Source organism: Hyperolius riggenbachi, chromosome 12 (assembly GCF_040937935.1).
Source record: "Hyperolius riggenbachi isolate aHypRig1 chromosome 12, aHypRig1.pri, whole genome shotgun sequence".
Classification (NCBI taxonomy): Eukaryota; Metazoa; Chordata; class Amphibia; order Anura; family Hyperoliidae; genus Hyperolius; species Hyperolius riggenbachi.
In genome coordinates, this window is record NC_090657.1 from 101,858,041 (window position 1) to 101,871,158 (window position 13,118).

Genomic DNA, 13,118 nt, shown 5'->3' on the forward strand with positions numbered 1-13,118 from the left:
CATAAGTTTATTTTTGCTTCAGGTGTGCTTTAAGGGGAGTAAATGGGCAAAGAAGAGAGAACATTGCTGAAAGCCTGCCTCTTCCCATCTGAAAAATGTGACTTTCAGCTAAAGTAAAATTTTCTAAGGGTGATTAGGGGCACCAAGGGGAACAAGGAGAGGACTGGACAATGCACAAAGGTATGTGGCTCTAGCATGTACATATCTCTTCGCTTACCATAGGTAGCTTTGCCGCGAGTCAGGTAACCCTTAAGCTACCTATACACACATCAATTAACCGTTCAAATCCTATCAGATTCAATCACTGATATAATTTGTCGAACATCTGTTGCACCATTATTTCGGATCTATCAATTTTTGCATCAATCTGGGGAGGGGCAGGAGCAGTAAGTGATTGATAGACCATAACGTTGTATTATTTAAAGCAAGTATGTAAACCGTGACTATAGAGATATAATCATCCTGGTTGTGGGGAGTTTAGCAATGTCCCCAAGTCACTGCTAGTCGAAGTCCATCCAAAACATGACTGGGAAAAGGGTCAGAATTTGCATATTAATACTCCAGGTTAATAAATCAAATGTGATGCAGCAAAAACAGCATTGTTTAGGTTATACCACTTCTGCGCTCTCGAACCAACTGCAAGTTCTGTTTGATGCCGGAGAGTTGGACTCTGTTTTGTTCAGTGAAGTGCCTGTTTCACATGCAACGAGTAGTGACCTATGTGACAGAGGCGCTATAGCCATCCTGACACTCATTCAGCTGCTTCTTGTTGTACTTTGCCTGAGGAAGCTGGCGACAGACCCGCGAAACACATTGCAGATGTTATTGTTGTTATTGAATAAGAAATAAATGTTGAATATGTTTTAAAGATACCTTATTGTTGTGTCATCTATGGGGAGGTAAGTCCGACAGTACCCCCCATTTTAAACTGTTGTTAATATATTTTATTCTTTCTTGCGCCTCTGTATACACAAATATTGAATATCCACCTGCTGGATGGGTGTTTCTGCTCTTTTTCCTCCTATCTACGGAGAGCAACTTCTTAGCCTGAGTGGAGACAGGATAATCTCCCCATCTGCGCATATAGTGGTTGCCTGTGGCGGCAACCCATGTTTGTGAGTAACATTTTTACTATTCATTGCTATTAATACCAATCACCAGTATTACACTATTCATGGCTCTCAAATTTTTCTTTTTAAAATACATACATATAAGATATATACTTGTCCCTGAGCTTGGGCATCGCTACCCCTATATTGGGGGGGCCTGTGCCCCCAACATGTTCTAGTGTGCCCCCAATCTATTTACTGGGGTGCCCCAACACAGGGAGCAGTGCAGAGAAAAAGAGCTGTGGGCACAGTGGGAAAGGGGGGACATCTCCCCACTCCTTCCCTCACCTTGGGGCTTCCCCTCCCTCACTCTCCTCTCCAGAACGAAGTCTAATGCGGCGGCTGGCAGCGGGCGGAACTTACCTCTGTCTCGCTCCAAGCGCCGGAAGTTCTGGTGACACTGCTCTGGTCTGGACCAGACCAGACTAGCAAATCCATTAGTCCATCCCGCGCCTGCAACGAGACGGAGGTTGCCTGTGGCTACATATACTGGAGACATATACCTCTGGCTACATATACTGGGCACATATACCTCTGACTACATATACTGGGCACATATACCTCTGGCTACATATACTGGGCACATATACCTCTGGCTACATATACTGGGCACATATATACCCCTGGCTACATATACTGGGGACATATACCTCTGGCTACATATACTGGGCACATATACCTCTGGCTACATATACTGGGCACATATACCTCTGGCTACATATACTGGGCACATATACCCCTGGCTACATATACTGGGCACATATAGCACTGGCTACATATATTGGGCACATATACCCCTGGCTACATATACTGGGCACATATACCTTTGGCAACATATACTGGGCACATATACCTCTGGCTACATATACTGGGGACTACTATACCTCTGACTACATATACTGAGGACATTTACCTCTGGCTACATAAACTGGGGACTAATATACCCCTGAGTACATATACTGGGCACATATACCCCCTGGCTACGTATACTGGGGACAGCTATACACCTGGCTACATATACTGGGGACTACTATACACCTGGCTACTTATGGAACAGATACACCTGGCCACCTATTCTGTGGACATCTATACATCTGGCTACCTATTCTGGGGACAACTATATTCATGGCTACTTATACTGGGGACACTTATAGACCTGGCTACCTATGCTGGGGGGATCCTATTTTGGGGGAACTGCTGTCAGATTATCTGCATTTTTGGGGAACCGCTGTTAACAGATTAAGTGTATTTTGGGGAACCGCTGCTGCCAGATTACATGTATTTTGGGTGTTACGTCTATTTTGGGTGATCCGCAGCCAGGTTTCGCGTATTTTGGGGAACTGCTTCCAGATTATGTGTATGTTGGGGAAACTGCTACTGCCACATTGTCTATTTTGGGGGAACCACTGCCATATTATCTGTACTTTGGAGGAACTTCTACCAGATTACGTGTCTTTTTGGTGAAATGCTGTCAGATTACATCTATTTTTGGGGTATACACTACGGCAGAGCTCAGACTTCCCCAGCAGACCTTTTACAGCCAGTTCAGTAGTAACCACTAGCCAGGAGGGGGTTTGGGGTGGAGGAGGGGAGAGAGTGCAGCCAGAGCCAGCTAGCCACACACAGCTACCCAGCCTGCAGCCAGCCCAGTGGTAGTAGCCACTAGCCAGGTGGGGGGTTGGAGGGGAGAAAGTGCAGCCAGAGCCAGCTAGCCACACAGCCAGCCAGCCTGCATCCAGCCCAGTAGTAGTAGCCACTAGCCAAACAGCACCTGGGACTGGCTGAGCCTGTCTGCTGTGCTGTGCTCTCTCTGTGTGCTTATTTCTGCTACCTCCAAAATGTCCAGTATGAGCTGTTTTCTGTGCCTGCACTGATGGTAAACTAGCTGCAGTGTGTGCTGATCTATGCTACCTCCAGTATGTACAATTTAAGCTGTTACTCTGTGCCTGTACTGATAGTAAACCAGCTGCAGTGTATGCTGATCTTGGCTACCCCAGTATGTACAGTATAAGCTGTTACTCTGTGCCTGTACTGATAGTAAACTAGCTGCAGTGTGTGCTGATCTCTGCTGCCTTCAGTATATACTATATAAACTGTTACTCTGTGCCTGTACTTATAGTAAACTAGCTGCAGTGTGCTGATCTATGCTGCCTATAGTATGTACAGTATAAGCTGTTACTCTGTGCCTGTACTGATAGTAAACTAACTGCAGTGTGTGCTGATCTCTACTACCTCCAGTATAAGCTGTTACTCTGTGCCTGCACTGACTGTAAACCAGCTGCAGAGTGCTGATCTCTGCTACCTACAGTATGTACAGTATACGCTGTTCTCTAGTGCCTGCACTGTGTGCTGATCTACCTCCAGTGTGTACAGTATAAGGTGTTACTCTATGCCTTTACTGATTGTAAACAGCTGTATTGTATGCTGATCCCTGCTACTTTCAGTATGTACAGTATTAGCTGTAAAGACTGGTACACACATACAATTTTGATTAGTCAATTTTAGCTCTGTTCATCGTATTCATTGTCTGGCCCACTTACTACATGGGGGTGGTAAAATTGGTCAGTGATTGACCAATCAAAATTGTATGTGTGTATACATCTTTAATCTATGCCTATACTAATTGTAAATTATCTAAATAAAGGACAGGGGGCTCTATCCAATATTTCGATGGGCAGGCCCGTTATCTGTAGCTTACACCGCTGCTAAGTTCATGTACATTTGGCCCCACCCATGGCCACACCCACTCACAGAATGGCCTCGCCCATTTTTTTGCCGCGGCGCAGGTGCCCGGGATCTTCAAGGACCCTAGGAATGCCTCTGTCCCAGAGTAAAATAGTCTATTACAGTAATTACTATTTCCTATGTCACTAGAGTAATATACAGGTGAAACTCAAAAAAATTATAATATCATGCAAAAGTCAATTTATTTCAGTCATTCATCTTAAAGAGGAACTGTAACGGTAAAACGTCCCCTGGGGGGTACTCACCTCGGGTGGGGGAAGCCTCCGGATCCTAATGAGGCTTCCCACGCCGTCCTGCGTCCCTCGGGGGTCTCGCTGTAGCCCTCCGTACAGCCGTGACGCAATATTTACCTTCTTGGCTCCTGCGCAGGCGCTCTGATGGCTGTCGGCTCCGAAGTAGGCGGAAATACCCGATCGCCGTCGGGTCCGCTCTACTGCGCAGGCGCAAGTCTCCGGCGCCTGCGCAGTAGAGCGGACCCGACGGAGATCGGGTATTTCCGTCTATTTCCGAGCCGAATGCAGCCACAGCGCCCCCGCTGGAGCCAGCAAAGGTAAATATTGAAATTACAGTCGGGCCTGTCGCCGGCTGTTCAGAGGGCTGCAGCGAGACCCCCGTGGGACAGAGGACGGCGTGGGAAGCCTCATTAGGATCCGGAGGCTTCCCCCACCCGAGGTGAGTACCCCCCAGGGGATCTTTTTCAAGTTACAGAGTCTCTTTAAAAGGTGAATCTAATATCTGAAATTGGAACCCTTTGCAGTTGTTTTGGATTAATTATCTGATTAGAGTCTGACACTTTGAGCCCAGAATATTGAACATTTTCACAATATTCTAGTGGTCTGAGATTTTGATTTTGGGGTTCTCATAAGCTGTTAGCCATAATCATCAAAATGATAAAAAATAAAGCCTTGAAATATCTCACTTTGCATGTAATGGGTCTATTTCGTATATTAGTTTTCTTTTAAGTTGTAGTATTGAACTATACTATTAGTTTACCTTTAACTCTAACCTCCAAGGGACACCGAGGAGTGCCCGAATTTAAAAGAATTACCGGTGTCACCCAGCGACACCCGGGCAGGCTCTTCCTGGTTAATGACACATTGCGTCATCATGCCGGCCGCTTCGTGTCATCACGGCTCCCGGCGTGACAGGTCTGAGCATGCGCGGGTTTTCGACGCAAGGCGGTCGGCGTGATGAAGAAGAGCCGGCCTAGAAGCTGAAGGAGAGGAGCCAGGAGGACGTCGGGGGACCTCACCGCCTACGGTGAGCTGGAAGAAGTCCCAGGTAAGTGTATTCTTTTAAATTCGGGCACTCCTCCGTGTCCCTTTAAGTTGTACTACTGAAATAAATGTACTTTTGCATGATATTCTAATTTTTCGAGTTTCACCTTTACAGTAATTATTTAACTAGTTTTGTACTCACTAGTCCATCTTGTCATATGAGTTCACACTTATGTCCACAGAAAATGCCCATGGTTTTCCACAGGCAATTTTCCAGTTTGAATGTGCGTTTCCATCAGCAGCTAACTGTTTGATATGGGAATTGCAGGCAATGTGCTAAATTATGCTGTAGGCAGCAAGTTATCCCTGCATGCGGGAACCGTATCAGAGGTGAAGAAACCCACTGATTATTATTAACAGATGTGACAACATCTGGTGGGCGACTGCATGCAGGAAAACCACATGCGATACCCTCAAGTGTGAACACTGCCTCGAAAGGTACTTGCCCTATAAGGAGATAAACTTGTCAAAAAAAAGTCAATATCGTTGCTGAAGAAATTCATTTCTCAGTGTTCTATTTGTTTATGCAGATTAACTTGTACTTAGTTTTAACTAATTCGTTTTTATTAGCAACTGTGAATAAACTACTACAGTATATGGAGAGCTGCCTAGGCAGAGCTCTCCTGCAAACACTGAGGCTTAACCCTTTCAGTGCCTTCTGCAAACCCGAAACCAATTAAAACTTCAAGGTTTTTTAGAATTTCCATAATTTGTAATGAAGAATTTTCCCCCCAATAAAAAGTTATCAAGCTGTTATGTCCTAAAAGCTCTACGCAAGCAGGGTAGCAAACTTCACTGTGGGACGTACAACCAGCTTTAGCAAGCGGAATCCTGCAGCCTCCGTGCTCACACAGACAAGGTGACCATCACCGGGGATAATAGCACTGGTGAGTATGCAGGTAAGTACTCCACAAACCTTTACTGTAATAACACAAATATGCTGTGGCTAATCTTTTTGAGCAGAGAGGAAGTTCTGAGTTTAGTTACACTCAAAGCATTCTTGTGCTGAGGGTCATTGATACTGTAGTGAAAGTGTGAAAAATACAGCATGTCCCTCCATACTGAAAAAGACACCTACAGGCACATTGGCCTACTATCTGTAGGAGACAGCACAGCATAGAGGGAGAATGGTAGCCTATATCCCTAAAGCAACTACTGGCTCACTGGGGAGTCAGTACATATGGTAGTGTTATGTCCCATATGGTGGTGTTATGCCCAGAGGGCTGACGTGCGGTGATCACTTGGTGAAAGACAACAGAACCCTGAATTGTGTGAACTGTTCTCTGCAATTGTTGCAGAATCCATCCCCACTAATTGATATCCAGAGACCCTATACTTGTAAGGCATCTTTCACAGTAAGACGTTAAAGTCGCATGTTATAAAAAATTATAACGCAGACTAATGCACAGCAATACAAAGTCTGTGCGAAATTCACAGTGCACACGTTGCGTTGTGTGTAACGTGTAGCAATATTTAGAGTATAAGTGCTGCATGCTGTGCGTTTAGCAATACATTTGCTGAGTTATGTGTGTTGCACATGCTCAGTAATGTTTTGGGGTTTTTTTGTAACGCATGCGCCGTTTAGTTCCATCAGTATGCAATAAAAATGGCGCACCAAGAGACACATAACGCACTGCAAAATAATGTCCAATTTCATAACCTACGTGTGCTGCATTAGGGGCACGTTGTGCGACTTTCAAACGCAACGTCCCACTGTGAAAGAGGCTTAAAGAGACACTGAAGCGAAAAAAAAAATGATGATATTATGATTTGTATGTGTAGCACAGCTAAGAAATAAAACATTAAGATCAGATACATCAGTGTAATTGTTTCCAGTACAGGAAGAGTTGAGAAACTCCAGTTGTTATCTCTATGCAAACAAGCCATTAAGCTCTCCGACTAAGTTAGTCGTGGAGAGGGCTGTTATCTGACTTTTATTATCTCAACTGTTCCTGGACTATTTACTTTTTCTCTGCTAGAGGAGAGGTCATTACTTCACAGACTGCTCTGAAAGACTCATTTTGAATGCTGAGTGTTGTGTAATGTGCACATATTATAGATAGATGCAATGTTAGAAAAAACACTATATACCTGAAAATAAAAGTATGAGAATATTTTCTTTGCTGCTAATCTTCTAGTAATTATTCATAGTACACAACCAATTCACTATATCATATTTTTTTTTCCGCTTCAGTGTCTCTTTAAGGTTTCTTTTCCAAGGACTATTGATAGGCAGTGAAATGCCTCTCAAACTCTTACAACTGCTCACTGCTGCCTGGTAACTGCTTTTGCTGCCTGGTAGTTGCTCACTGCTGCCTGGTAACTGCTTGCTGAGCACACAGCTCAACAGTCTGTGGAAAAGAGGCTTAAGTGTGAATATTGTAGATTGGACTTTATTCTGGTAGAGGGTCAATAGCATAACTAAGGTGCCAGGGATCCCAGTGCAAGTTTTAGATGGGGCTCCAAGCAATTTATTGGTATGAAGCCTCAAAACTATCCAAATACATTTTCAGTGTCAGAGGTGCAATCAGAGGATGGAAACCATTTGTTAATGATACCACTATTCAATGTACATATAGAGGTGATTATTAACAGCATAGAACCAATGAAAAGCTAATAAGATGGATGAAGGAGGGCTCCTAGTGGGCCCCTCTGGCTCAGGGGCCCTGGTGCAGTTGCAGCCTCTGTATCACCTATTGCTACGCCACTGTGGAGGGTACTTCACTTAATTTAGAGAATACAGAGGATTTATGGTGTAGTGAATGTTTAGTGTAAGCACAACCCCGCTCTAACAAACTTTAATCACAGTGTAGCAACCCACACAGGGATTTGCTGCATACAGCACTCCTAATTATTAGTTTACTTATCACAGATGCCACTTAGTATTTTTGCACAACCATCCGGCAGCTGTATTGCCATTCGGCATAAGCCTAAAACAAGGTATTTCATTCACAGTGAGTGCAGGTTTCTTCACTTTTATATTCATCATTTTATGCAGTGTTCAATGTAAGTAACCCTTGATTATGTATTATATTATGTTATCAGTTTATAGACCTCCTCCGGTTTAAAGGATTGTACGTATTACGGTCGTTTTGTTATGCTTTGTCCTTTGGTTACTACCATTTTATTTTTGTAAAGTTTTATACTTGATTTTATTTTTTTTCAAGCTTTACAGAAGATTGCAAAGAAAGAAACTTTTTATTGTAGTTTATCAACCAGATCGTCATTTCCTGGAGGACCAGCGCCAGACTTGCAATGTTTGCCATAAAGGTGAGTGATCCTGAGATGGCAACATAGTGTTAACTGTTTATGTGCAGGAGCGGTCAATGGGATACACATAAATCTGAGTTGGTGCAGGATTATGCAGATTGTATGTAAATCCCTCCTTGGCTTTCTTTGTTTATTTCTTTTCAAGTTGCATATATTTGCATGCAAATTTGCATAATCCTCCAGTTTGGATTTGCATCTCATTGGCCAACAGAAAATTCAGATTCAGAAGATTGATAGCAGTTTTGTATAATGTAGTATTTGTGAACCGACACATGAATAGGGGTTATTCATGTGTTGGTTCACAAATACTACATTATACAAAACTGCTATCAATCTTCTGAATCTGAATTTTCTGTTATGAGATTTTTCAACCAAGCAGATTCTTACTGGATCATGTTTCAAAGATGCCTGATAGGCAGAGGTGTGTGCTGTCTATGGCAACCAAACATTTTTGTACATTTGCTGATCTTCCCGGAAAATGCTTGATGGCTTCTGAATGGTTGCTAGAGGAAGCTCAGATGTATTTGTTACAGATTGTTATGCTACTTTATGCCAAGTATCTTATTTCTTAACTTTTTAGATTGGTTAGAATAAATACCAAACAATCTGGGTTTGTTTGTATAATGGCATTTTATATATACTCTATATATGTACCATTGGGCATTATTGTGTTCTGGGTTCCCCCATACTGTGGAATGGGCACCAATGGTAGTGACTGCCACTGTGGCAAATACAAACGTGAGCATAATGAAGTTGTTCTGTGGACTATTCTGGGCTCCAGAGGGTAGCCTGGAAGAGACAACTTCTTGTCTGTAGGTTGGTAGTATAGCTTTCTAATAGCCTAGGCAGCACGTAGCCACAGCCAAGATTGTTGGTGGCACAATATTGACCAAGGTTTGGGAGACTCTTCTCTTAGGCGATAGAGCAGAATATAGAAAAGAATCACAGGTAAAGGGGCTAGAATCTTTAAGGGTCATATCCTCGGGGCGCTAGCACTGGTATTATTAGCACGCTTCTTTCTGAGCCCAGACAAAGAAAATGCCACTGACGTCATCCACTCCAACTTTCATAGAAGGAGACATTGAGTAGGTACGGAATTCCCTAATAATGCACTTAGCCATGCCCAAAGCCTTTCTCACCATCTCTTCTGTGACTGGCACTACAGTCAATCGAGCTTCTCCTGCCAAGTAATAAGACTCTTCTAAAGCTCCGATCCATAGAAAATGCCCATGTGGTTTAAGGAGCCCAACAACATGCTCAAGGGCCTTCTGAAAGGCTTCGAGGTGTGGGCTGCATGCCTCAAGGCAGAATGAAGACACCAGACAGTCCACCGAGCCATTGGAGAGTTCCTGTCCTAGAGGGCATGGCTGATGCACATCCACGGGTATCACTCGAGCTACCCGCTCCCGCAAACGTTTTTCTTTGTTTTGCCATGGCTCCCTGTGGATGAAAAAGTACAATTATTTTCAATGTTCTTGTTGAATATTTGATTTGTTATTTTTAGTATTTATAAAGCACCAACATCTTCTGCAGCGCTGTAGAGTATATTGTCTTGTCACTTAACTATCCCTCAGAGGGGCTTGTAATCGAATCCCTACCTTAGTCATTTGTCATTAGAGAAGGCTCGAACAGTTCGCCGGCGGGCAGTATTCTGCGGACATCAACCGTTCGCATTCACAGCGAACATTTGGCGTGTTCTATTCGCCCCTTATACATCATCATTGAGCTAAACTTTGACCCCCTACCTCACACACATGGCAGCCAATCAGCTAACACCTCTTCTTGTACCCCCCACCCCCCTATCAAAAAGCAGTTGCAGTGGCCATATTGGATCAATTCTCTGCTGGCTGCTGACTGTTAGTGAGAGCAGGGTCAGACTTGCTGCAGATAGGTAGGGAAAGTATTAGCTAGGCCTGTGTTCTTGTTCCTTAACCGTTGTAAAAGCAATTCAAACAGCACTTTTGAGGGCTAGCACATCATTTTTTTAGTGTGTGACACTCCACAGCCTACAACTGACACCCAGAGCTGTGTGCACACTACTGCTGTTGCCTTATTAACCTCCCTGGTGGTCGATTAAATCCGCCAGGGAGGCAGCGCTGCACTATTTTTTAAAAAAAATGTTTTTAGCCTAGCACTAGCTACATGATAGCCGCAGAGCAGCGACATCAGCCCATCAGGAATTCCCGTTCTGAACGTGATTTCCATGAGGGCTTCTCCCGTCGCCATGGCGCCGGGCGCGATGACATCACCGACGTCATCGACCTCGTGACGTCAGAGGGAGTCCCGATCCACCCCTCAGCGCTGCCTGGCACTGATTTGCCAGGCAGCGCACGGGGTCTCGGGGGGGGGGCACCCTCTGATGCGGCGGGTAGCGGTGAATCGGCGGAGAGAACAGCGGCGATCGAAGGTAACACACAGCTAGCAAAGTGCTAGCTGCGTGTATATAAGGAAAAAATTATTCAGATCGGCCCAGTGGGGCCAGAGCAATCGGCTTACCCTGTGTCCAGAACAGGGTTACCGCTAAGGAGGTTAAAGTGGACCCAAATTAAAAAATACAAGACTTCAGAAATAAAATCTATTTTCTAAATTATAATAATAAATAGCAGCCTTTTTTCAGCTGCATGATGACAAATATAAAATATTTTACATTTATTGGAGGAACCCCTCCCTTCCTTTCATATTAAACAGAATCCGGCAAACTGGTGGAGTAGGTGGTGTCCAGCAAAGGAGGAATTGCTAATGGCTGCCACCTGTATAACCCTAGTTATGAAAAGAAAAGGGTGAAAAGCATGCACTGAAATGCTCATAGGCTTGAAGGAGTGTTTATTTATCTTTATATGTGTCAGAGTGGTTCAACTAAATATTTTGAATTAAAATAATGTTTGGTTTGGGTCCGCTTTAAGTTGCAAGCACAGAACCACTCCAATGCATTATTATTTCACTGTATTCTGTACTATTATATCTCTCTGTGTGAGCCCGCTGGCATCTAGAACTGTGCATAATGTGATTTCTGCCCATTCGGGTTTAAAATCCGACTTTGCGTCAACTCTGTAATTTTTGGTGGGACTATTGGCATGGATCTTCCTCCCGCATGCCCCTATCCTGGTGTTAGACCCCTTGAAACAACGTTTTCATCACTTTTGTAGCCAGAAACTGTCTTTGTAGGTTTTAAAATTCGCCTCCCCATTGAAGTCTATGGCGGTTCGCCAGATTCGCCTGTTCGCGAAGATTTTGTGGAAGTTTGCGTTCGCCGTTCACAAAGGGAAAATTCTATGTTCACGACATCTCAATTTGTCATATGCATATATCATGTAGTATATGTATCGTAGTCTAGGGCTAATTTGGGGAAAGCCAATTAACTTATCTGTATGATGTGGCAGGATACCTACGCAGGCATAGGGAGTACATACAGACTCCATGCAGATAGTGCCCTGGCTGGGTTTCGGGCTGCAAGGAAAGAGTGTTAAACATTACGCCACCATGTCTGCCCATATTTTTCCTATTCCTCCAAGATTTAGGGTGCTTTCACATCAACACATTGTAACCACACTTGCTGGGGGCTGAGAAGTGCTCAGTACATGCAGTTGGGAAGCGTTTGTCTCACGGAGTCACATCTGAGCATGGCTGCAGCCACATTCAAACATCTTTTCTGCTGTGTAACCACTGAGATGCATGGGGTTAATAACGCTGCCATTTGGCAGCATTTAAGTTGACTTTACATGATGGGTGCGAATGAGAATTCAAGCGGACGTGGTACTTTGCGTGGAGTCGTCAGGGATCTTAAATATCCAATCCGCCTTGAAGGTCATTGTGACGCTCACACTGTTCCCAATTAAACAGTGTGTGCGCCATTCACATGGCAAACGCAAATTCCATTGCAAAATAGTAGAAATGTAATTTTCTGTTTTAAATCCACTTTTTTTTCTCTCCCTCCTGGCTCTGCTGGCAAGCACTGGCAGTTTTGTGTGAAATTTGTCTCTAGCATTTCTGGGATGTTATATAGCTCATCCATCAGATGAAGATTAGATATCAGCTTGACAGAGCCAATTTAAAGCATCCTTCTCCAGACTGATCGGCCCTGATCTCAGCAGGGAATCTGACACTTATGCTGGGAATACACGTTTCATTTTTGCCTTCGTTTTAGCCTTCGATTCGTTTGGTAAACGAATCGAGTGTTGAAAACGTATGTGAAAATAGTCATAATCTCATTATAGTTTCGATTAATAGACCCCAAAAACGAACGACTAGTGATCGAACATGTTTGATATTATCTCTCTTTATCCATCTAATCGAACCATTGGTAGGCTTGATGGCTGTTCAGATCGACTATATATTCGTTTATGCCGTCCGTCCCTGTACTACGTTTAGTTTCTTTGCAGCCTTCGATCATTGGAAAAACAAAACAATCAGAATCGAGAAAAAAAAACGAAACCGTGGGTGGTGATATTAACCGTACGATCGATTATTTCGGGATCGAAAAGGACAAAAGGCACAATCGAAACGAAGGCTAAAACGAAGGCAAAAACGAAACGTGTATTCCCAGCATTAGCCCTGCTGTCCGAGCTTCAAAGACTTCCAGCTGAGTTTGTCTACTCTCCCTGGAAGTAGTTGACCTACTTGTGACCCAGGAATCCCCAATATCCATATTTCTCTCACATTTTCTTCATAATTCATGGCATAGAAAGTTACTAGGCCACTGAAAAGTGCACAAGTTCTG

The 13,118-nt window shown here is 43.8% G+C and overlaps 1 protein-coding gene across 2 annotated transcripts in view; it reads right to left on the reverse strand.

Annotated features, from left to right (window-relative positions):
* Nucleotides 1–8,743: 8,743 nt before the first annotated feature.
* Nucleotides 8,744–13,118, reverse strand: part of PNMT (phenylethanolamine N-methyltransferase) — a 54,875-nt gene continuing 50,500 nt past the window's right edge. For both annotated transcript variants that reach the window (XM_068262239.1, XM_068262240.1), the window contains exon 3: nucleotides 8,744–9,841. In XM_068262239.1, the coding sequence (XP_068118340.1) occupies nucleotides 9,406–9,841 (436 nt within the window). In that variant the 3' untranslated portion in view covers nucleotides 8,744–9,405. The remainder of the gene's footprint in view (nucleotides 9,842–13,118) is intronic.